The sequence below is a fragment of the Palaemon carinicauda genome, chromosome 13, assembly GCF_036898095.1.
Source record: "Palaemon carinicauda isolate YSFRI2023 chromosome 13, ASM3689809v2, whole genome shotgun sequence".
NCBI classification, from domain to species: domain Eukaryota; kingdom Metazoa; phylum Arthropoda; class Malacostraca; order Decapoda; family Palaemonidae; genus Palaemon; species Palaemon carinicauda.
This window is the reverse complement of record NC_090737.1, coordinates 147,226,109-147,252,138: the sequence shown is the minus strand read 5'-3', so window position 1 is coordinate 147,252,138 and position 26,030 is coordinate 147,226,109. Positions and strand designations below refer to the sequence as shown.

Below are 26,030 nucleotides of genomic sequence, written 5' to 3'. Positions count from 1 at the left end.
TCAGCATGTATTTCAGACAAAACCTTATTTCTCAGTGAATTAGGAATAACTACCCTATATATCCTTATACGGTTTACAATTTTCCTCCTTTCCACATAAGTCTCTACCTGTCATTAAACTCTCCAAAACCTTACTAAGTACTGGGTCTTGCTTGGTACTGTGTGCTACATCTTTTGCAGTTATTGGTACATCATATATAAAAATTAACAGAACACTGTCATCATACTCTTCTGGAGCCTTGTCTACGGGTAATCTGGATAAAGCATCTGCATTACTCATATTTGATGTTGGACGGTATTCTATATCATAGTGGTACGCTGCTAACGTAACTGCCCAACGTTGTAGTCTTGCAGCCCCCAACGTAGGTAAACTTGCTTTTGGACCCAATATTGCTAATAAAGGTTTATGATCTGTAACAAGTGTGAACTTTTTCCTACCATAAAGATACATATGGAATTTTTTAACTCCATAAACTAATGCTAAACCTTCCTTTTCTATTTGAGAGTAATTCCTTTCTGCCTTGTTCAATACTCTAGAAGTGAATGCAATTGGTTTTTCTGTTCCATCTGGCATCACATGAGATAATACTGCACCTAAACCTATGTTTGATGCATCACATACTAATTTAACTGGTAAATCCATTTGATAATGTACTAAGAATGTAGGTGATGCTATTTCCTGCTTGATTCTTTCAAAAGATTCCTGACACTCTTTTGTCCACTTCCATTCTACACCCTTATTCAACAGAGTATACAATGGATGTGCAATTGTAGACAAATTCTGAATGAAATTCCCATAAAATGTTACTAAACCTAGAAATGATTGTGATTCCTTAACATTTTTTGGCACTTTTGTTGATTGTACAGCTTTAATCTTCTCTTTAGTTTTGTGAATACCCTTGCCATTTATTACAAAACCTAAGTATTCCACTGAATCAACTTCTAAAATACATTTGTTCTTATTTACTCTAATATTATGTTCCTTCAACTTCTTCAGAACTGTTCGCAATCTTTCTCTATGTTCTCTTGTGTCTTTACCCGCAATTAAAATATCATCTATAAAAATGAATACTCCTTGCATTCCTGAAAAAATCTTATCCATAGTTTGTTGCCATATAGCTGGACTACTTGCAACTCCATAAGGTAATCTCTTTGGCCTAAACAAACCTAAGGATGTATTTACTGTACATAATTCTTGTGAAGTTTCATCCATGGGAAGCTGTTGAAATGCTTGTCTTAAATCTAATTTAGAAAAAACACTGCATCCTGACATAGTTGCAAACATGTCTTTCGGATTTGGTAAGGGATGTTGAGCTACTTGCAGTTGTGGATTCAACGTTACTTTGTAATCTCCACATAACCTAACCTGTCCACTTTCCTTCACAATAGGAACTAATGGTGTAGCCCAATCTGAATATGTAACCTTTTTCCAAGAACCTTCACTTTCTAATCTCCTGATTTCTGTTTCAACTGCACTTTTCAATGCATACGGTACTGGTCTCGGAGCAAAAAATCTAGGAGAACTGTCAGGTTTCAAAACTAAAATTGCCTTTGCGTTCTTTACTGTACCTATTTTATCTTCAAATACGTCTTGAAACTCTGATAGGATGTTATCCATAGACATTTCATTTTTGTTTTCATCTTGTCTACCTGCAACCTTCAAAATACTAGGCCAATCTAACTTCAAATACTGTAGCCAATCTAAACCTAGGAAAGTTTGTCCATTACCTTTTACTACTGTTAATGGCATTCTCTCTAATTTCTGTTCTTTGTACTGTACTTCTACATTCGAAGCACCTATTACCTGAATATCAAAACCATTATAACTTTTCAAAACTCTATTTGTACCTTCTAATAACAAATTAGGAATGCTTTTAGCCATTTTCTCAGACATAATTGATACATCGGCTGCTGTGTCAACTTGCATCAAAATTGGTTTACCATTGATGAATACTTCTACCATGATATGTTTCTTTGCACCTTTGTTGACTGAGTTTATGTGAAACGCAAAATCAGTTTCTGAACTAACCTGATTATCATGAACATTTTCCTCATTATTCTCTTGACCCATAGTATCAACTGTAGCATTTATTTTCTTTGCGTACTGTTTAGGGAATCTACAAGCAGTTGCAAAATGACCCAGCTTTCTGCAATTCTGGCATATCTGTCCAGTAGCAGGGCATTTCTTTGCTTCGTATGCAAGATGATCAGTTTTACCACACCTAAAACACTTGGGTTTTTCCTGTTGTTTCTGTGTATAAGCCTGATTCTGATATTTATGAACATTAGTGTTAGGCACTTTTCTATGACTAGGCTTTGATATAGTCCTTCTCTGATTCTCATTGGTTTTCCACTTAGAACCTACTGTATTAATTTTAGAATTTTCCATTCTATTGCTTGTAGAACTACCTATTATGTTACTTTGCCTATTTGATGTTTCTAAAGCTCTGCCTGTTATCAATACCTTTTCTAATGTTAAATCTTTATCTTGCAATAATTTCTTTCTTAGCTCTTCTGATGTGCAATGTGCAATTACTTGATCTATGATAACATTTTCTAACTCTAGAAATTCACATGAAACAGCTAAATTCTTTAGTCTAGTCACAAATGCATCTAAACTTTCATTTTGTTTCTGATAAGCCTGCGCTGAAAACTGGTATCTTTCAAAAAATTTATTGACCTGAGGAGCAAAATATGTGGTAAGAGCCTTAATTGCAGCTTCACTTGTGTCATCTGTAGGCTGCAAAGTCTTAAACACTTCCCGAACTTCCCTACCTGCTGTATGAAGTAATAATGCCTTTTTTTGTGCATCCTTCATGTTCCCTAATGCTTCTAAATAAATCTTAAATTCCTCACACCACTGTTGCCATCGTGTTGCAGCAGAATTAGGCTCAGTAGTGATGCTGAAACCTAGCGGGTGTTCGATGTTAAAAGGCATTTCTTTTGCTTACCTTAATAACTGTGGTAGGTTAAGCTACTGTTCTGCAGTCACAAGTGTACTTCCTACCTACCTACCCAACTTTAAATTTCACCCTTTTTGTGTATTTGATGAAATTCCTATTCTGCTGCTGGTAAAATCTTCATTGGGCGATTTTACTCTTGTCCCCTGATGTACATAGACCTTCTCTTGTGCTGGCCGTCCTTGTGCATAGGGTCCAATGCTTCTCCCTGCTTGCTTCTCCCTGCTTGTCCGTCGTCCTTTACGTCGCCAAATGTTCGATTTGATACTTTGGTAGGAAGTTCTATTAACCATAATAATTACCTGGAACATAGATGAACAATTGTTAGTAATTATTTCTCAGCTGATCCCATCCTCGTCGCCAAATGTTCGATTTGATACTTTGGTAGGAAGTTCTATTAACCATAATAATTACCTGGAACATAGATGAACAATTGTTAGTAATTATTTCTCAGCTGATCCCATCTGATGTCGTCGAATGTTGGCTTGATGGGTAATAATACGTTGGTATTCTAAAAAATACATTTAATGTATAAAAGACTACATTGTACTCTTTACTCTGTGACAGCTAACTCCCAAGTGCATATGGAGCGTCTTACACAATCTGACAAACCAAAACATTGCTAAACAAAAGAGCATCGCTCTGAAAAGACTTAAATCCCACTCCAGCACAAATCATAAAGAATCACATCCTATCTGAGGTAATCAACAAATGTTTGAATCCTAATACCAAAACAAATCATTACTCTTATGTACAAAGCATAACATGTCTTATTCATGCAATATGATGCAATGTTGCGCAATACCTGCAACATTTGAAATAATATAGTACATTACAATAATACATAACACAGATAAATATAGATCAGACATTTTTAATGCGCTTAGAGTTGTGCCTCCTTTTAATGAACAGGATTAAGATGATTTTTTTGTCTGATTGGGGAGAAAAGCTAAAATATGTAAGTAGCCAGCAGAAAATTGGGCTTATATGATGTCATGAATCTTGGATGGCAGGAAACAAAAGCTCTGTGCTTCTATTCCTATGGATAGAGTTGATGATGAAGAATTCTCGAAAACTTCTATTTTACAGTCCTATGAACTAACTCCTGAGGCTTAAAGAATGAAGTTTAGGAATAGGATAAAACATAAGCAGATTGGTTTGATAAATGGTGTAAGGCAGCCGAATAATAGGGAGATTTTAAAAGACAAAGCGAAATCATTTTGATTGAGCAGTCTAAAAATTATGTTAGTTAGAATATCAAGGTTTATTTGAGCATGAGTAAATTATTTACCCTTCGTGATACAGCTGTATGTGCTGAGGATTATGTACTGGCTCACAAAGAGTCAAGGTCATATGATAGAAAGTTTTATTGGTAAAAATACTATAGAGGAACAGATAAGCACACTGGTAAAATTGTTGAAGGTGAAAGGTCTAGTTCTAATTCTCGTGTCAAGTCTCAAAGCTACATTTGGAATAGTAAGTCAACTAGTAACAGTTTTGCTATGTGTAATTATTGCAAGAAAACAGGTCACACAGTGTCTAAATGGTGTGAGTTGAAAAGGAAAGAAAGAGCTAACTTTGGCGCTTATTCTATGAAAGTATTTCTATAGTGTGCTACCAGTAGAGGTTAAAACTGTAGATAACCACGTTTTAGACAGGAAGCCTGTTGATTCCAGTATTTGTTCCAGACCTGTTGATAAGATTTTCAAGCCATATTCTGCTGAGAGTTTTTTTTAGTGTTGATGGCAGTTCACTGTAACCTGTATGTATAATGTGTGATGATGGTTGTGCCCAGTCTCTTGTTTGAGGAATCTTTTATTGGGGAGTATGCTCCCGTTTGTGGGGTTAGTAGTAGCCATTCTAGTGCTCCTTTGCATTGTATGGATCTTTATTGTGAATGGATATCAAGTCCTGTGGGTTTTGTTGTGGTTTCGGAGTTTGCTTGGTAATGACTTGTTTGATGAGAAAGTCGATGTGCAACCAAAGGCAGTTAAAGAGCCAAATCTTGATCAGGAGGGGTAGGTTCTCAATCCTGATTTGTATACTCTGTTTTCTTCGATTGCTGAGACTCATCAGAAGACTCAGAGTTCTACCTACACATCTGATAATGATGTGTTGGTTTGTGTTACTGTAACCGCTGATGAATGTTCTACTGACATAGCTCATGGAGATGCATTGGTTCATGATGCTTATTTAACTGTTGGCTGTTCTATCTACCAATACATCTATAGTCCATTTATTTTAGCGAAGCAGATTTGCATCGACTCGCAGGGGTGCCCTTTTAGTTTGGAAAAGCTTCCTAATAGCTGATTGGTCAGAAGTTTTTTGTCCGAATACTATCATTGTTTCCAAATAATCACCAAGTAATGTGAATCAAAGCTTATTTACTAACCTAAATTTCTTCCTCAGATAAAGGTTTTTGTTGATAAATAATGTTAACGAAATAGTATATTATAAAGTACTGAGATGGTAAATCTAAATTTAATAACACCTGCCGAAGTCAACGACAGGAGCTTGTTTTCAGATGCACGCTGCATGATTTTGTAAATTTTCACATAATTTAACACAAATAGGATTAAATTACACTAAGCATAAGAAAAATATGTTATTATAAACTTTCTTACAATAACAGAATCTACTAAAAACGTGGAATTAATAAAACTCACTATTGGTGAAAATAGCGGTAGGTAAGTTAGAGTGGGTCCTGGGTAAAGGGAGCATTCTGCTGTCAAACATTACTAAAGTAATTAAATTGACTATAGTAATGATTTGTTGGTTCATTATAGTGTTTTTGCTGTCTACTGTTTTGCCATCCTGTTGGGAGAAGACATGTTCTTTAGTGATGTTATGTCCTCTGAGGGTTCTGCTAATCTGTCTTGCGTAAACACGTTAGATCGTGATGAATTTCTTATTGAGAATTCTAATGACTTGTTTTTTGTAATGATGTCTCTTCTGCAGATGATAAATTTAACTTGTCTGAGGGATTTTTGTTCAATCAGATTATTACCAATTCGTCCAATTCCAGTTTCTGATATTAAATAGTATGTCTCAGCATGTGATATATGTAATAAATACCGTAGCTCTCAGAAAAGGAGAGTTTTATTAAGCAACATAACTATCTTGCAAAGGTTGATTATTTTAGTAATTTTTGAGAGATAGACTACCTTGATAATACCTTGTCAACTACTGTTATAGGAAACCTTGCAGCTCACTTTGCCAGATATTGGTTGCTGTTAGTGCTGATTAGCGACAATGGACCACAGTTCTCAAGTGATAAATTCAAGCAGTTTGCAATAGATTATGAAAAGCCAATTTTAGATTTCAAAAACACTCCAACTGCCGATAAAGGTAGTAGCTCAGTACAACATTGTTTTGGAAGACGCTCTCACACAAAGTTGCTTATCTTGTCAAAATAATTTGAATGCAAAAAAGTAAATTCTGAGTTTGCAAAAGAAAAGGAAAGAAAAGATTTGGCAATAAAAAAAGTAACTGGTACTATGATAGTAGCTGTGAACATCTAGATGTATTCTATGAAGGTACAAATGTCAATAATTCTAGTTCACCTGACAAGGTCATAGTCATCAAAGAATTCTAATATTTGCATCAGAAAGAGCTCTAGAAGATATAGCATCATATTGTCATTGGGCATGTGATGGGACATTTAAAATTGTGCCAGAACAGTGGTATCAACTAATTTGCATTCATGTACAAATTAAACAATCTTTCCATTTTCCCTTTTTAAATAATTCATTATTCTACACTTTTATTTACGTTTTTTTTTTTTTTTTTCACTTCAGAAGTTATTTCTTAGATTATTTACCTTGAATACTTTAAGATTCAGCTACGCTAAAAAGTTATTATTCCGCAAAGGGTAGTTATGTTATGTTGAGCAGTTTTTCTTTAGTTCCATATTATGAACAACAAGGGAGAAAGAGGTCTTTACAAGGTCTAATTATCTATTGAGAAAGTTATGGATTGAAGAGATTTAAAATTGGACCAAATGTCCTTGGACCAAAAGTCCATCGGACGAAAAGACATTGGACAAAAAGACGTGGACCAAGTGTCGTAGGACGAAGAGACATCGGACGAAAAGTCGGTACACGAGCACATACATGAATATTGGTGGCTAGCATGGTAAGCAATGTAAATAGATGTCGCACACACAGTTTATCATAAAATATGTGCATACCTCTTCGAGATTTACCTACTTCCTATTTTGATCTGTTACACTGAAAGAAAATAGACATCTTTATGTTATTATTTATTGATGTATATACACATTTATGTAGATATATATATATATATATATATATATATATATATATATATATATATATATATATACAGCCTATAGGCTATATATATATATATATATATATATATATATATATATATATATATATATATATATATATATATATATATATATAGCCTATAGGCTATATATATATATATATATATATATATATATATATATATATATATATATATATATATATATATATATATATATATATATATGTATGTATATATATATATATATATATATATATATATATATATATATATATATATATATATATATATAAAATTCATTATTTTCTTTACCAACCAGCCTGACTAATTACCTAACAAAGTTACAAGCCTATCAGAAAATCAATTTACCAACCGTGTGTCACCTGATCGTACATAGTGACGACATTTCTCTGATTTGTATATATTATCCTTTGTATCTTCGCTCTCCCCTCGCACTGACAGTGACCTGAATGATCTTGTCTGTTTCTTACTATTAACTGTTAACATAACCGGTTGTTGGTTGAACAGGAAATGACCTGTTACATTTTATGACCTTCTTGCCCGGACTTGATGTATATATGAGCTGGTGTTCTGTAATAAAGTTACTTAGTTGCTTTCATCCTGCCTTTGAACTCACAGCCTCTCTCGGCACGTCACATTAGTGACCCCGAAAGTCAACTCGCTCCTCCTGCCTTCCCCCCCCGCCCCCGTCACTGGTACTATGACGCCACAGAAGTTGGCCCCCCCCCATTCAAACTTTCATCGTCCGCCAGCGGAGAGGTGTTTGCTTGGTTTCAGCGCGCAGAAGTCCAGTTCCACATCAAGGGCGTGACTTGCTCAACCACCAAAGCAGATTATGTTCTTGCGGCGATACCCAAGGACACCTTCCCGGAAATCTCTGACTGGCTTTGTGAACAAGGAGACACCTCCATACCGTATGACACCCTCAAAGCATACCTTCTGCAGCAGTACTCGCCGTCGCCAGCCGCCCGTATAGCAAAGCTTTTTCAGCTCTCTCAACAACCATTGGGGGACCAAAGGGCTTTGCTCGCCCTCAGGGAAATGACCAGTATCGCTCACCTGCAACCTCCCGAGAACGGCTCTCTTCCCGAGGTGAACCTACTCCGTACCCTTTGGGTACACCGTTTACCCGAACCTGTACGCGCTTCTATACCTGATGTCGATAGTTTACCCATAAAGGACTGGATGACCAAAGCCAATGCCCTTATGGACAGCCACGTCATGACCTTCAAGACCTCCATCAACGCCTCCACTCCTGACGAAGAGGACACCTATTTAACGTCAACCGAAGCTGACATGAATACCGTAGGACATACACGCCTACCCCGTGACGTGCCGGAGCGGCGACAAAGCCACCCATCACCCACCACTCGCTCGCGCCCCAACCAACAACTTCTACAGCTACTTACTGCCACCCATCGGCCGCAGTTTTGCTATTAGCACTCCAGATTCGGGGCTGCCACGAAGAAATGTGCCAAGGATTGTCAGTGGCCAAAAAACGTGTAAGTAGGCCATCGCTCATGGTGGTGGCCTCCCGTGTTTCTAACCTTTTCTTTCTACATGATGCAGGAATGGGCATGCGATTGTTGGTAGACACGGGTGCTTGTCGTTCTCTTTTGCCAAGGGAACTCTTCAGGACACGACGTAGTCTGTCTAAGTCTGCCGATGTCCGCCTGGTAGCTGCCAACGGATCTGCGATACCCACCAACGGTTACAAGAACCTCACGTTATCGTTTGGAAACGGTAAATTCAATTCAAAGTTTCTCGTTGCTGATGTCACATTGCCAATCCTCAGTGCGGATTTCCTTTCTCATTTCCACCTTCTGCTCGATGTCGCCCACCGATGATTGGTCAACGCAGACTCGTACTTGTCACCACCTCTTCAACCCGCCCCCTCCAACCTCACTCTCCACATCAGCGCGCCCATGGATGCCTACGCCCACCTCCTCACGTCGTACCCAGAAGTTTTACGTCCAGAACTTCGCCAAACGCCCACGGTTTCTACCAAGCACGGTATTTATCACCATATCAAGACAACAGGACCCCCAGTCTTAGCAAAATTTAGACGTCTGGCACCGGATCGATTGGCAGCCGCCAAACAGACATTCGCCAAAATTGAGGAAATGGCCCTTTGCCGAAAGGCCTCCAGCCCATGGTCGACACACTTACACATCGTCCTGAAGAAAGGCCGCAGCCATGTTCCACTTCTATCTGTTTATGGTCTTTCGATGCCAGACTATACCAGCAAATGTTCTTAGCTCATCAGTCCAGCGTCTATATTTTCCCCTGCTTCTTTTGTAATATCTAGGGACCCAGTCTGTTATTCTCAATGTCCATCTAGGATCTGTCATGCTCATATGCCTTGCCCATTTCTACTTCTTTTTCTTACATGTTTTTATAATATCCTCTACTTTTGTTTGCTCTCCTATCCTTGTTACTCTTTTACTATCTCATTGTGTTATTATTATTATTATTATTATTATTATTATTATTACTTGCTAAGATACAACTCTAGTTGGAAAAGCAGGATGCTATAAGCCCAAGGGCTCCAACAGGGAAAATAACTCAGTGAGGAAAGGAAATAAGGGAAAATAAAATATCTTTAGAAGAGTAACATTAAAATAAAAATTTTCTTTATAAGCTATAAACATTTCAACAAACCAAGCGGAAGAAAAATGAGATAGAATAGAGTACCCGAGTGTACCCTCAAGCAGGAGAACTCTAACCCGAGAAGCAGCCTCTGAACAATTACTGTGCAATGATTAACCCTTTGGGTGAAGAAGAATTGTTGGGTAATCTCAGTATTGTCAGGTGTATGAGGACAGAGGAGAATCTGTAAAGAATATGCCAGACTATTCGGTGTATGTGTAGGTAAAGGGAAAGTGAACCTTAAGCAGAGAGAAGGATCCAATGTAGTACTGTCTGGTCAGTCAAAGTACCCCATAACTCTCTAGCGGTAGTATCTCAACAGGTGGGTGGTGGCCTGGCCAACCTACTACCTACATTATTCTCTCCATAGATCTTTGAGTTGTAACTAGCTTATGTTCTACGACCTTTGTAAGACTCTAAGTACGTAAGGTATTACTGCTAGGACTATCTGATTAAATATTTTTCTTTTTAGAGAAAGCGGCATTTTAACTTTCATAATCTCATTTTGTTTACCAAAATGTGGATGTGGATGTACCGGGATCCAGACATGGAGGATTATATCTTTGTTTGTCTTGTTACCATTATTGCTAAAATACAAGAAGATAATAAAAAGGCCTCTTTTGTTTTTGTTGGTGATTTCAATGCTCATCATAGGGAGTGGTTGAATTCTGCTTCTCCAACTGATTGCATAGCTTAGGAGCTAGAACTTTGCCTATGAATCAGGCCGTGAACAAATCATAAGTGAAGTTACTCACTGGTTTGGTAACTGTTTGAACCTGTATACACCGACTCCCTTCGCGTTATAGCAAGTGAGGTTGATTCTTCATTTGGGACATCTGATCATGCCTTGATTTCATTAGCAGTGAGGACTGAGCAGCCTGAACCTGGTATATCATACTCGCGTAAGATTTATATAAAATCCCAAGCAGACTGAAATAGCATTCTGAGTGATCTTTTGGGGCTGAATTGGTCATAATTGTATAATTGTGTTGATCCTGCTGTTCCTTTGTATTAAATTCTAATCAACATAATTGATAGGCATATCCCTTCTTGTACTCTAATGTACTGAGTGAAAGACAAACCCTGGTCCAATGATTATTGTATATGTAGTTATTTGGAGAAGCTGGAGGCCTATCATCTTTGGAAGGGTAACACATCAGATTTGACCTTGAATAACTATACTCAGCTAGAGCTTTTGCTCAGACGAAAATAAGACCCACGTGGTGCATGCCCTTCTGTCGCTTAAAAATTATATGCGCTTTTATTCCACACTCTCTATAAACCTTTTCATCTATCCATTCTTGATACTTATCTTGATTTTTATCTTTCTTTAATCTCTGGTTAAGCTTCGATATATATATATATATATATATATATATATATATATATGTGTGTGTATATATATACATATATATATATATATATATATATATATATATATATATATATATATATATATATATATATATATATATATATGTATATGTAATAGTTAGTTATTACATGTTTAAAACGCATGACGTAATATGTCATTGTGGAAGAAGAAGCTAGCGTGAGATTTGCTGTAGTCAGACAAAATCATAACAGGATGCATTTTGCATCTCTCAGCAATGTAACATTTTTTGAAGCATAAACACAAATGCATACCGTGTGAAAGATTGTGTCGCCACCGGATGCAGGTGTCTTCCTAGACTAATGTAAAGTTTACATATTGTGTTTAAATGCTGAGATAACTAAATATACGATATCTGTGATATCGATATTTTAGGCAGTTCTTATCTATACTTCACCTGAATTGGTCATCCGACCAAACCAGCTATACTCCTGTGATGGAGATGTTTAACACTGTTGTTTTTAGAGAATAAACCATTTTAAAGTTACCATGCTTGACTTTAATTCAAGACTCAACATCTCAAACAACACATACTCAATGTGTGTTAATAACAGCAGTACACTAATAAATGGTGGCATTGTTAAAATGATATCTGAACAGGAAGATTTAGGCTGGAGCGCTGAATTATTACAGACTGAGCAAAGAAAAGATCAGAAAATAGAAACAATTATAAATGCTTTGAAAGGCAATCATAAGGAAAAGGGGGATGCGAGTGACGCTTTTAAATGCCAGGTCTGCAATCCTTCCTTTTCAGGGTCGGGTTAATGGGTTCATCCGTCGATGCCCATTTAAATGCCAAACAAATCGTAGACCCTTTTGTACAATTACAAGAAGCTAAAAGTTTTATAGATTTTTCAAAGGGGGATGCGAGTGCATATTTAAGAGGTGTTTCATTTCAAGAAGCAGTTACCTGGGATGATTTCAAAGTTAGGTTACGCGCGGTCTATGGGGGTGAAGAAGCCTTGGATGTAGTATTAACGTTAAGAAATACACTTAATCAAGCCACTATGAATCGGCTTAATGTTATTGAGAGAGCAGCTTTCATAGCTGATAGTCTTAATGAATATCAAGATATTTTAGGTAATTCCACTTGGGTTACTAGAGATAACATCTCCGTGAAAGGTTTTTTACGATTAATGAAGCTTTAGTGCAGTGTTTTGATAAAAAGTTAACGCCTACAAGTACGGAATGGGATGTATATGAACAGATAAAAAAACACATGTCTAAGTGTCCTGATCTTGATCCCGTGTTAACTCAAGTTTTTGCAAAGAATGAAACAAAGCCACAACAAGTAAATGTAGTTAATAATAGTCAAGTTGCGGGAATGACGTGTTAGAATTGCAAACGTCAAGGTCACTTGATCCCGGACTGTTCGATACATAATAGTTCGACTCATTCATATAGTCAGTGCTACTCGCGTAAGACACAACAGAATCCTAGAAATACACAGTCAATTCCACAGTCAGTTCCATATGGAAATAAAAAGAAAAATCCTCATTTTAACAATAAGAAGAAACAGCCAAACGTCAATGTAGTTCAGAATCCGAAACAAACAAACACTTCTTCGAATAACGCTGAGCCTGGGTCGTCAAACCAGACCTCGCAAGGTCAGACTAATTTTCAGAATGTGCAGAGCAAAGCAAATACCACATAATTAACTCCAGTGGGGAAGAGAGTGATGTAGGGTCAAGGTCATTCATGTCAACATCAATAGTATTGAATAATCAATTTAATGTTTTATCAGATCATTGTGAGGCAGTAGATTTTCCTATGAAACACACGGCCGAATTAAGTAAAACAGTGCATGCTCCCGTAGATTTGCAACGAATTCATACAATAATAAGCCAAAATGAGTTACGACCAACCTTATATGCTGTAAATTTAGAACACAAATCCTTTACGTTATTTTTTGACTCTGGTAGTCCACGTAATATCATGGATTTGAGGACACCTCATTTGTTGTTTTCGAACTTTCCGATAGAAAAATCCGGAGTGAGACTCTCGGGTATAGGAAATAATGAATTAAATGTCATAGGCATAACTCATGTTCAATTCAAAGTCGGTAAACGCACGTTTGCCGATACATTTGTTGTTGTACAAAACATTGATATGTATCCAGCTGTAATTATAGGATACCCATCTATGGGAAATCAAAACATTATCTTAGCCCCTACCACACACGGCGTGTATATCAAAGGAAAATTCTATAAGTCTTCTAATACCTTAAAATCAGTTTTGGATAAAAAGGAGACGACAAATGTAACCGTAACGTACGTTGAAGAACCAATAACTTGTCTCACTAATAAAGAAATAATATACGCGACCCAGCAGAATTCTCATTCACCTGTAATATCATCTTGCACGCAATCTATCGAGCCAAACCTACCTTCGAATTTATTAGTGCAAATAAAGAAAACATTACCGGGATCTGAAATATTAATCCTTTCCGACACTTTGAAAACTAACGGATTGTCTGTCACACAAGCTATTTATACAGTAGGCTCACATCAACAATGTAATATTGAAGTCTGTAATCATTTAAATAACACTTTAGTAATTCACAAAAATCAACATATCTTGGATGTAGAAGTTTATAAACATCGTATTCTTACCGTTGCTGAAATCAATCACGCTCAATCAGTTGCGGATGAATCCCTTTTGCAATCTATTGAAAATAAAATCAATAAAGACATTCAAGACGAAGAAATTCAGCAGAAAATTTTTGGACTTTTAACTAAATATCATGATGTTTTTTCCACTACGGATGGATCCTTAGGAAAAACAGATGTGATCGAGCATCAAATAAGGTTAAAGGACAAGCAGAAAATTATCTATGTACCCTCGTACAGACTCCCTATGAAATTCCAGAATGAAATAAATGATGAAGTAGGTAAAATGCTAGAAGAAGGAGTCATTAGGAAATCAAACAGCCCTTATAATTTTCCATTAATAGTTGTACCGAAAAAAGATCGAGCATGGCGTATCTGCGTAGACTTCCGTCGTCTAAACGAGGAGACGATCCCTGATCCATTCCCAGTGCCATGTACTGACGATATTTTGTCTTTGTTAGGTCAGAATAAATATTTTACCAGTTTGGACTTACTTAAAGGCTTTCACCAGATATCATTAGAAGAAGATAGTATCCCATACACAGCCTTCAGCACAGCCAGGGGACATTATAAATTTTTACGGATGCCTTTTGGTTTACGTTGTGCTCCCATAACATTTACAAGAATGATTAACATAGTGTTTGGAGACTTGTTAGGGGATATATTGCATGCATATATGGACGATCTTCTAATCTTTTCCAACACCTTAGAAGAACATCTACGTAAGTTAGAACTAGTACTACAGAGATTAAGACAACATAACTTAAGGGTAAAGATTAGTAAGTGTGAATTTTTAAAAACAGAATTAAAATATTTGGGTTTCATGGTGTCAAGCCAAGGTCTTAAAGTAGTCCATGATAAGGTGTCGGCTATACGTAATTTTCCCATACCTACTAATGTCAAGGGAATACAGCAATTTCTGGGTTGTAGTGGATATTACAGGCGATTTATACGCAACTATTCAATAATAGCCGCTCCTTTAACTGATCTTACTAAGAAGGGCGTAGATTTCATATGGTCTGAGCATCATCAACAGGCGTTTAATACCTTGAAAGATGAACTGTGTAGTTCTCCTATCTTAAAATTTCCTGACTTCGGTAAGGAATTCTTCATTGCAACAGACGCCTCAGACTTAGGAGTAGGAGGGGTATTGCTTCAGCAATATGATAAACAATTTTTCCCGATAGCTTTTTATTCTCGAAAACTGAGAACTTCCGAAAGTAAGCATGCAGTAATAGACAAGGAAGGGCTAGCTATTGTTAATTCACTAGTGCATTTTAAGTTCATAATATACGGTTATCCCGTTAAGGTTCTTACTGACCATAAACCACTTACTGAGTTCTTTAAAGGTTTCAACCACAGCCCTAAACAAACTCGGTGGCATTTGATCATTCAAGATTTTGGCGCAAGAATCGGGTATTTACCTGGGAAAGCAAATATCATTGCGGATGCATTATCACGCAACCCCGTGTCATCTTGTACGGAGCCTTTAGTAGAATTAATAGATATATCAACATCCATGCCTATTGTTAAAACGATATCTGAACAGGAAGAATATTCTGGAGCGCTGAATTATTACAGGCTGAGCAAAGAAAAGATCAGAAATTAGAAACAATTATAAATGCTTTGAAAGGCAATCATGAGGAAAAGGGATATATAAAGTATAAGCAGCAGAATTATATAATCAAAGATAATATTCTGTGTAGGACCGTGACAAGGAAACCCGCAATACACCACATGTAACTAACGACCAAGTAGTAGTACCAATCTCACTTATTTCCACTGTCCTGAATTGGTTGCATGCAAATCCATTACATGGACACCCGGGGTTCTCATTAATGTCACAGAAAGCCAAATCATTGTTTTATTGGCATACGATGTTTACAGATATAAAAAGACACATAGCTAATTGTCGCACATGTCAGGAAAACAAAGGGCATACGAAAACACCTGTCAGCCTAGGGGCTTATCCCGTGCCCAATCAACCCTTTGAAAGAATACATTTAGATTTGTTAACAGGATTTTACGAGTCAGACAGAGGAAATAAGCACCTCTTAGTAATTATAGATGCTTTAACTCGATATACAGAACTAATAGCGCTTAAAACTAAAACTGCGATTGAATGCGCTAGGAAGTTTTACGAGTGTTACATTTGTAAACATGGAATTCCACACATGATAATCTCAGACTCGGTGGGGAATTTAATAATCACTTTCTTACCTCATTGTGTGAATTCCTTAGCATAAAGAAAATAAATACCATGATATATCACCCAGAGTCGAATGGGCTAGTGGAAAGAGCAAATAGGAAGGTTTTAAATATATTAAGAGTAACACTAGGGGGATCAGACCCCAACTGGGATATTGCAATACCTGTGGTACTGAGTATTCTGAATCATTCATATCATATATCAATTAAAATGTCACCGCATGAAGCATTGTATGGTACCCCAGTTAGAACGCCTTTCCATGTATTAACGCCTACAACTAATCTATCAAATCCTTTAAAAGAATGTATAAATGCAAGCAAAAGTCTATATGATATGCTTCGAAAGAATTTAGAAGAATCACAAATCATAATGAAAAGGAAGCCGACTAAAACATATACCGTGGGTGATAATGTATATATACAGGTAAATGTACGCAAAGGACTCAATTATAAACTAACACCTAAGTTTGAAGGCCCATTTAACATTTTGGAAACATTAACGGCCAATAGGTTTAGAGTTCAAAACGTATCCCAACCCAGAGATGAGAGAATAGTACCATTGGCTCACATAAGAAATTTAAAAAAAAAAAAGAGAGGGAAAGAAGTGAGGGAAAGATTTTTATTTGTATGATTAAAAGTTTTCTTCTTAATACAGGAGTAATTACATATATTTTTCTCGTTACAGGTTTCCAAAATGAATTTTTTGTTGTTGGGAGTGATATTGTTCGCTCAGACATTTTTCTCGTGTGGGACGAGCTCTAAAACTAAAAGTATAGATTTTAAATATGGCACTATAGTTGAAAGACAAGAAGACGTTTTTATTACATCAAGCAACGTAGTTGTAGAAGTGCATATGCAAGCAATTTTTCTTCCAGAGAATGATGTCACTAGCTTAAAAAGGGCCATTTCAAGGTTTGCTGTCTCATTAGATGAGTTGCATAGAAGACATTTTCATTTGACTACAGAGAGTTCGCTTGGATCGACACTAAAAGTTGCAGAGATGCTATCTGATGACTTGCAAAATAAGACTTACGAGACAGAATCTTTGGCTCGTGACCTTTTGATGTGGACTGTAGGGCACGAACATAAAGAAAGACGAAACCCGTTTATTTTTGCTGCATTAAACATCTTTGGGTCTATTGCAAGTTTAGGTTTAGGAATTTCCAATCGTCTTAAGATTAGTAATCAAAATAAATAAATTGAGTTCTTGACTCATGAAGATGAATTGATTATGTCAGAACTAAGGAATCAGTTAGCTTCAATCAATCAAATTATGGATTTAATAAATGAACATTCCAGTAATATCAGTCAGATTATGGAAGTTCAGGATTTGTTGGCAACGTTAACGTATTATGATTCAAAAATAGATCACATACATAACAGAATTGCACATTTCATTGAGAAATCCAAAGATTATGTAGAAGCTATCACGTTAGCAACTAAAGGTGTACTGTCACCCCATTTGTTGCCTATAAAATACTTAAAGTTAGTTCTGGAGAACGGACGGGAGAAACTAGGCTATGTTCCTTTGTTAGACGAACGTAGGTTAGAATTTTATTACAGCCTAATTACAGTAAGCGTTGAAAATAACAAGATTATGATTACAATTCCCTTTGATTCTTCTGAGGCCTGGCAATCTTACAGGATATCACCATTTCCGACTTTCATGACGAATCACTCAAATCCAGTAATATCCAGTTTGACAGGACACGTATTGATTTCCCCAGACAAGGAAACAAATACTGTCATTAAAGAGTTAAATCAATTAACTCACTGTTCAGACGCAATGGATAGAAAAATATGTACAGCTGACTCATTTGAATTCCATAAAAACTTAATGCATTCATGCGAGTTAGGTATAGTGCTAGACGGTGCTCTCTCCCATACAAGTGAAAATTGTCTGGATAAGCTTTATCCCTTTGACAATAATGAGTTCAATTGCAGACTGAACAATGGCTCGTGGATACGATACGACAAGGACGACTACAATGCCATCACTACCTCTCCCATACAACAAACAGGTAGCCAAGCGGTTGATGAAATTGACCGAGATGGACCACCTGTCACCGACTTATAAGGAATTTCTTCACCCCATGCTACTAGCAGGAACAGTTGTGAAGGTGATGATATTTATCGCCGTGAACATCCTTGTTTGGCGTAGGTTAAGGAATAGTTTGCAGCTAAAACAGAACGTTTTGCCATGTCCAGACAAAACTCCTTATTTAATTCAGTTTAAAGCCGTTTGAAAGTGGCCACTTCATTCGCTAAAAGGAGTAAAATTGTCTGGGAATTGCGTGTGTACGAAAAGCAGTTAGTACGCTAGTAATATGTAATTGAAGAAACTATAGAACATTTGCATTGTTAAAAATACATTTAAAAAACATTTAAAAAAATAATTCATTTTTTCTCTCGGCATCTAATAAAATATATAAGCCGGAATGTTAAAAGAAAAGAGAAAAAAAAATAGAAATAACAGAATCTATGGGCTTCTAATAAAATATATAAGCCCTATATATATATATATATATATATATATATATATATATATATATATATATATATATATATATATATATATATATATATATATGTACGAAACCGTGGTACGTGTACGTACCAGGAATTCGTGTTTGTGCACTAAAATTGAATCTTTACCAAGGTAACAAATATTTTTATTAATTACCGTATTGTGTTAATCTATGTTTCTGACAAAGGTAACAATTATTCTTTAACAAGTTACCGAATCATATGTATATCAGTATTTTTTTTGGTACCATATAATCATTTGCTAGCAATGTACCATATATGTGATCTGTATTTATCATGCATTTTTTTTCTTTGCTTTGGTAATATCTTTTCATATGCATTATTGTTATTATTTTTTTTTAATTTGCCTATTTGGACATTCGTCCTCATTTGCTTATGGCTAAAGTTAAACAAAGAATAATACATATATCCAGTCACACTCCTAGTAAACATATTTTGGTGTGTTGTTAAATTTTTAGAAAAAAAAAAATGATATAGCTGGCCGAGCTAATGTAATAGTTAGTTATTACATGTTTAAAACACATGACGTAATATGTCATTGTGGAAGAAGAAGCTAGCGTGAGATTTGCTGTAGTCAGACAAAATCATAACAGGATGCATTTTGCATCTCTCAGCAATGTAACATTTTTTGAAGCATAAACACAAATGCATACCGTGTGAAAGATTGTGTCGCCACCGGATGCAGGTGTCTTCCTAGACTAATGTAAAGTTTACATATTGTGTTCAAATGCTGAGACAACTAAATATACGATATCTGTGATATCGATATTTTAGGCAGTTCTTATCTATACTTCACCTGAATTGGTCATCCGACCAAACCAGCTATACTCCTGTGATGGAGATGTTTAACACTGTTGTTTTTTAGAGAATAAACCATTTTAAAGTTACCATGCTTGACTTTAATTCAAGACTCAACATCTCAAACAACACATACTCAATGTGTGTTAATAACAGTAGCACACTAATATATATATATATATATATATATATATATATATATATATATATATAATATATATATATATATATATATATGTATATATATGTATATATATATATATATATATATATATATATATATATATATATATATATATATATATATATATATATATATATATATATATGTAAATACAGTTTGGGTTCCGTTAAAAAAAGTGACAGAAAACATTGACAGCATGATGCCTAGAAATTACGAAATTGGTTTGAGAATTACACATTATATTTCTCTCAAAACATCAAATATACTATAATGGTCTTTAAGCATAATATTCTATAGCACACTTCCTACAGATTTTACTTTGCTTTTTTCATTAGCTAATGCTGTGCTTATTTCCTGTTTACATTAGTAGAAATCAGTTATTTTTTTTCCTGGCCATATTAGTTTTCAACCAGATATAAATGCAAATGACAATTACCTTTGGTCAGAGAAAGAGATGGAACAGGTTGGGTCTTTCTGTTCCAAGGAGACGTGATTTCATGTCGTCACCAATATCTCCTTTGCAGAAATGCACAGAACAAATCATAGCATCTCTGGATTGCTCTTGTCTGATCGTCGACATGCTTATATCTAAGCATCTCTCAAGATTTCATCCCTCGGAAAACGAAAGAAAGGAATGCTTTGATGAAGCATTTTTATTTTCTTTTTCGTATTATGACAACTATAAATAACGAAATTGCTCAGCATTATTTCGTTATTCTACAATTGTAATTGAAGACGAAACTCAATTTTACAGAGACGTTTACGTAGTAGTAAATGAGGCTTTGTACTCGACTATTAGTATTTATATGCTGAAATTCTCGGCAGATTATAGATTAAGGACCATAAAAGAAATCTTAAGAGACAAAATAACAATAAAGTGGAAGCAGAATTAAGATTTTGACTTGTTCTTTTAATCCACAACCGTTTCCCTATCATACCTGATCTACCTTTCTATATACCTTGATCGACCTGGCAGCTAGCCGCGGGAGCTCTCCTTGAGTAGCAAAACCCTGGATGCGAGTTACTTGACCCGTCACTGTATGGGCCCTGTTTATATATATATATATATATATATATATATATATATATATATATATATATATATATATATATATATATATATATATATATATATATATATATATCAGTCAGTTGGTAGTAAAGGTTTGGGAGGCACAGTTATAAGGAGAAAGCCATGAATATCAAATGATACTTGGGATACTATAAAAAGGAGACAAAGACAGAAATTGATTGTTGAAAGTTTTTAAGGAAGTAGTGAAAATTATAAGGTAGAGCATGCCGAGTAGTCCAGTATTTATAGTGAGGTCAAAAGAAAAGTCAGGAATGACTGGAGAGAAATGTAGGACTGAAGATGAATATAAGCAAAACGAAAGTAATATTCAATAAAAAATCCGGATATATCAAATAAGGATTAAGGACGAATATTTGTACTTAGGACAGACAGTAAGTGTTTCCCCAGGACATCAGGCAAAAATTAAAAGGAGGATAAGCATGGGATGGAGAGATTTTGGTCAACAAAAGAGGTTATGAAACGTAAAGAGCCTTTTTCTGTAAATATTTAATCAATGGTCCTACCAGTATCAACATTGAAGCCTTACTAAACATTAAAATATAAGCTAGTTACAACTAAAATATCTATGGAAAGAACAATGAAGGGATTAGCACCAAGAGAGAGAGAGAGAGAGAGAGAGAGAGAGAGAGAGAGAGAGAGAGAGAGAGAGAGAGAGAGAGAGAGAGAGAGAGAGCAACATGGATACGAGGGCAAACTAAAGTAGAGGAAATTCTAACATGTGAGAAAATGAAATGGACGTGTGCACGACATAACGATATAAGGACATTGAGAATAACTGAATGGGTCACAGGGGAAGGATGACATGATAATGGATTCACGAGTTAAGGAAATTGTATGTATGCACACACACATACATGCATGCCTGCGCGCGCACACGCACACACATGTGTATTATATATATATATATATATATATATATATATATATATATATATATATATATATATATATATATATATATATATATATATATATATATATATATATATATATATATATATGTATGTATGTATGTATGTATGTATATGCTTTACTGCCACAAAGTTAACGTGACTTGATATTAAGTAAAAGCTAATAAGAAATACTAAAAAGGTTTAGTACCAAGCGCTTACGTACACTGGAAGAATTCTCAACAGCTGCTCTACTGTAGAGATGTCGTAAAAAGTAGTATTATAGAATCAAGTATCATAAAGATAAAGTCTGATTGTGTTTTTGATATTAGTGCTGGTTTATATTAATTGGATAATTTCATCATGACCAATATTGTTCAACAATTCAGAATTATGTAATTTCTGTTTACCTGTTTTGTGTTTATGACCAATTTGCGTTCAAGTACAAATTTTGGCTGTGGGTTGTTTTGTTTGATTGTTTGACAATACTAATAGCTGACAAGGTTTTCTCATCATTTCTATTATTGCTCAACATTATATATATATATATATATATATATATATATATATATATATATATATATATATATATATATATATATATATATATATATATATATATATATATATATATATATATATATATATATATATATATATATATATATATATATATATATATATATATATGTAAATAAGTAGAACAACTCCTTACTCTAATATGGAAATACATGTTAAATAAACCTTCTATTCGAGAAATTACTTTTGTAGAATAATTCATATGAAGAATTAGTTACTAAGTTTATGAGGGTAGGAAGTATTCTAAATCTTTCTTACTTGTTAGAAGAGATGAAACCTCCAAAAGCCGAACACATCGTCACTTTCCATGACGTAATTTCTATATCACGCTATATTTGTACATATTTACATTTATCTAAGGTTTGAATACTAGCCCGGTTTTCTTGGGGGCTCCTATTTAATGAAAAACTATAAGCGAAAATACGTGATTAATAATCATATACATTTGGTTTTCCGAAACAGCCATATTTTTTTTCTTCTTTACGACCTGTCAGATCATAAGGTGGGGCAATCGTAACCGAACCGAACCTTAATATTAAATCATATGCACATGGCTGGTTTTCCGAAGAAATCTTGATTTTAATTTTCCATACGAAAAAACTATTCAGTAGTCGTTCATTGAATGAGATTACAATAGACGGACTAATTCTGGTTATTATTTTCTTTTTCTTTCGATATAATCCAAATTATTTACGTGTGAATATATATAAAGCAAGCAATAAACTCTGTTCGCTTGGCTGCCAAAAAAATTCCAAGGCTAACAACAAGCGATAAAGGGTGTAATTCCCCGCCATCTTCATCATTATTACCTGTTACTATCTGTGAGAATATAAATCAAAATAGCGCATGTGTGAATCTCAGCCCCCTAGCGGTAAGAACGCGAGACTCCTTCCCCACCAGATAAACAGCTGACTAAACGTCGTCTGCTGCAGTGTCATTTGTGTCGTGGTTGGTGTAGGGACAAACGTCATTCCATCCTCCAAGGGCAAACCCAACTTTTGAAGCTTTGACGGGGTGCCATTTTTGCCATGTGACATGTTGAAGTCACTTGTTAAGGATAAAACTTGGTAAGTCATTATATGGACTCTTAATGTCGTACAGAAATGACGTTAGTATAGGTTGTGATTCAAAGCTAATTTCCAGCGCAGACCAGATTCCGGTATTCAGCGAGGGGAATAGTCGTTGTAAAGGGTGTTATGAAGGGGAAAAAAATAAAAGGAGGTTGGGAGGGGAGTGTTTGTGTTGGGGCGAGGAAAGAGAGGGTAAAAGACAAACCGATAAATATTTAAGTCTCCTTGAAAATCACTCTTACCAGGCTTATAATTCAGGTTTTGAAAGTAAGAGACATGAAACTCGATGATGGTTGGGGCTAGCGACATTCTAAGGTTAATCTGTTGAAAGATGAAACCATGGCATCGCCACAAGGTCAAATGCTATCAGTTAGGAATATTTTTTGTTCGTAATGGAGAGAGAGAAAGCGAGAAAGAATGAATGAGGATAAAAATGTTGTTTGCGCCCAGGGACTGAAATTCTCTTTTGATCCAATGGCCTTGGATTTATCCTTGTTTTGCTATTCTGTTCCACTCCTCCGATATTTTTCCATCTATTATTATTATTATTATTATTATTATTATATTCTACAGTACAATCCTAGTTGGGAAAGCAGCATGTAATAAGCCCACGGGCTTCAAATGGGAAAAAAGCCCAGCGAGGGAAGGAAATTAACTATATAAAATGTAATGGGTGAAGAATATAAAATATCGTAAGACAAGTAATAACGTTGAAATGTATGCCATATATAAAGTATGAAGAGATACTCGTGTCAGCCATTTGCGTTTTCTGTTCATTACACAGCAGAATGTGTCCTCCGGTTGATACTTTTACCGTTAGGAATATCAAGTTACTGACGTTCTGCTTTTGAAGAACTGAAACGCCATCATGATTATGTGTGGTTTGAATGCAATTAGTTATTATTAGGAAAGGAAAGTATTTGATATATATATATATATATATATATATATATATATATATATATATATATATATATATATATATATATATATATATATATATATATATATATATATATATATATATATATACATGTGTTTTATTTGCAGTTGATCATTATTAGGGAAAGAAAGTATTTTATTTTGACATATATATATCATCATCTCCTACGCCTATTGATGCCAAGGGCCTCGGTTAGATTTCCCCAGTCGTCTCTATCGTGAGCTTTTAAATCAATACTTCGACATTCGCTATCTCCTACTTCCCGATTCATAGTCCTCAGCCATGTAGACCTGGGTCTTCCAAAACTTCTAGTGCCTTGTGGAGGCCAGTTGAAAGTTTGGTGAAAACCATGGATATCAAATGATACTTGGGATACTATAAAAAGGAGACAAAGGAAGAAATTGATTGTTGAGAGTTTTCAAAGAAGAAATGATAATTACAAAACCAACAATGTGTAAAGTGGACAAAATCCTACAGGACAAAACCCACGATATGAAAAGTGGACAAATCTTACAAGACAAAACCCACAATGTGAAAAGTGGACAAAACCCCATAGAACATAATCCCACAACGGCTAAAATTACCACCCGTTTTTTGCTCAGACAGCCACTATAACAATTACAACTATTCCAGAAGGCTCAAATCACTGGTACACTTTCCTAAGAGCATGCTAAGCATTCCAGTATTGATAGTGGTAAGAAGAATAAGCCAGGAATGACTGGAGAGAAAATTTAGACAGGAAAGCAGATGTGGCTGACAAAGCTATGAATTCAGGAGTGACCTATTGTATAAGAATTGTTCATATGGGGCAAAGAAGAAGAAGACTATACACATAAAAAAGAAAGATGGATCTGATATAACAACAGAAAATGATGAAAGGCAACGTTAGATGGAACACTTTAGTGAGGTCATGAATAAGATATATGAAGGGAATAGTTTGATTGATATACCTAAAGCTGAGGAAGACCTTAATGTGCCAATGAATGAATTCAAGTGTGTTTGAAGTTGAAGCTATCCTTAAAAAACTAAAGAGATGGAAAGCCCCTGGATACGATGGAATAACTGCTGAGATGATATTGGCCAAAAAGAAAGTGACTCCCAGAATACTTAAAAGATTACTTGTAGAATGTGTCGTAAAGAAGCAAAACCTGATAAATGGGAGCTAGGAATGTTAGTGAAAAGGGCAAAAAAAAAAAAAAAAAAAAAAAAAAAAGATCAGACCGATTACAATAATTACAGAGGCATCACACTTACGTCAGTTGTCACGAAAATATGTAGTATGCTCTTTCTAAAGAGACTAGAGAGAGATATTGATAAAAAGCTGAGATATGAACAAGCAGGATTTAAAAAAGGTAGAAGTTGTACTGACCAAATTATCATTTTAAGACATGTGGTACAGGAATGTGTAGAATATAGAAATCTTCTTTTGATGGCATTTGTTGACTAGGAAAAATCCTTTGATAGTGTGCACCAGTCAATTTCGTGGAGAGTCCTTCGTTATTATGGAGTTCCTGTTAAATATGTAAATTTGATTATGTTTATTCATGAGCATAAAAGTGCAAAGTTAATGTTAATGGACCCCTATCAAATGAATTTCCAGTGAACAGTGGAGTTCTCCAAGGTGATGTGTTATCACCTATGTTGTTATCCTCCTCATGGATTTTATAATGCATAGAACAGTTGGGGATGGTGGAGAAGAATTGGACTGGATTGGTAACAGGAAATTAGCTTTCCTAGATTATGCTGATGACGCTGTCCCTATTAGTAGAACACCCTAGGATTTGCAAAGCT

The 26,030-nt window shown here is 35.3% G+C and overlaps 1 protein-coding gene across 1 annotated transcript in view; it reads left to right on the top strand.

Moving 5' to 3' along the window:
* The first annotated feature begins 23,138 nt into the window (after positions 1–23,138).
* The window catches only part of HPS4 (Hermansky-Pudlak syndrome 4 protein), a 599,431-nt gene continuing 596,539 nt past the window's right edge, over positions 23,139–26,030 (top strand). The window contains exon 1 of the mRNA XM_068386039.1: positions 23,139–23,293. Coding sequence (XP_068242140.1) covers positions 23,262–23,293 — 32 coding nt within the window. The 5' untranslated portion in view covers positions 23,139–23,261. The remainder of the gene's footprint in view (positions 23,294–26,030) is intronic.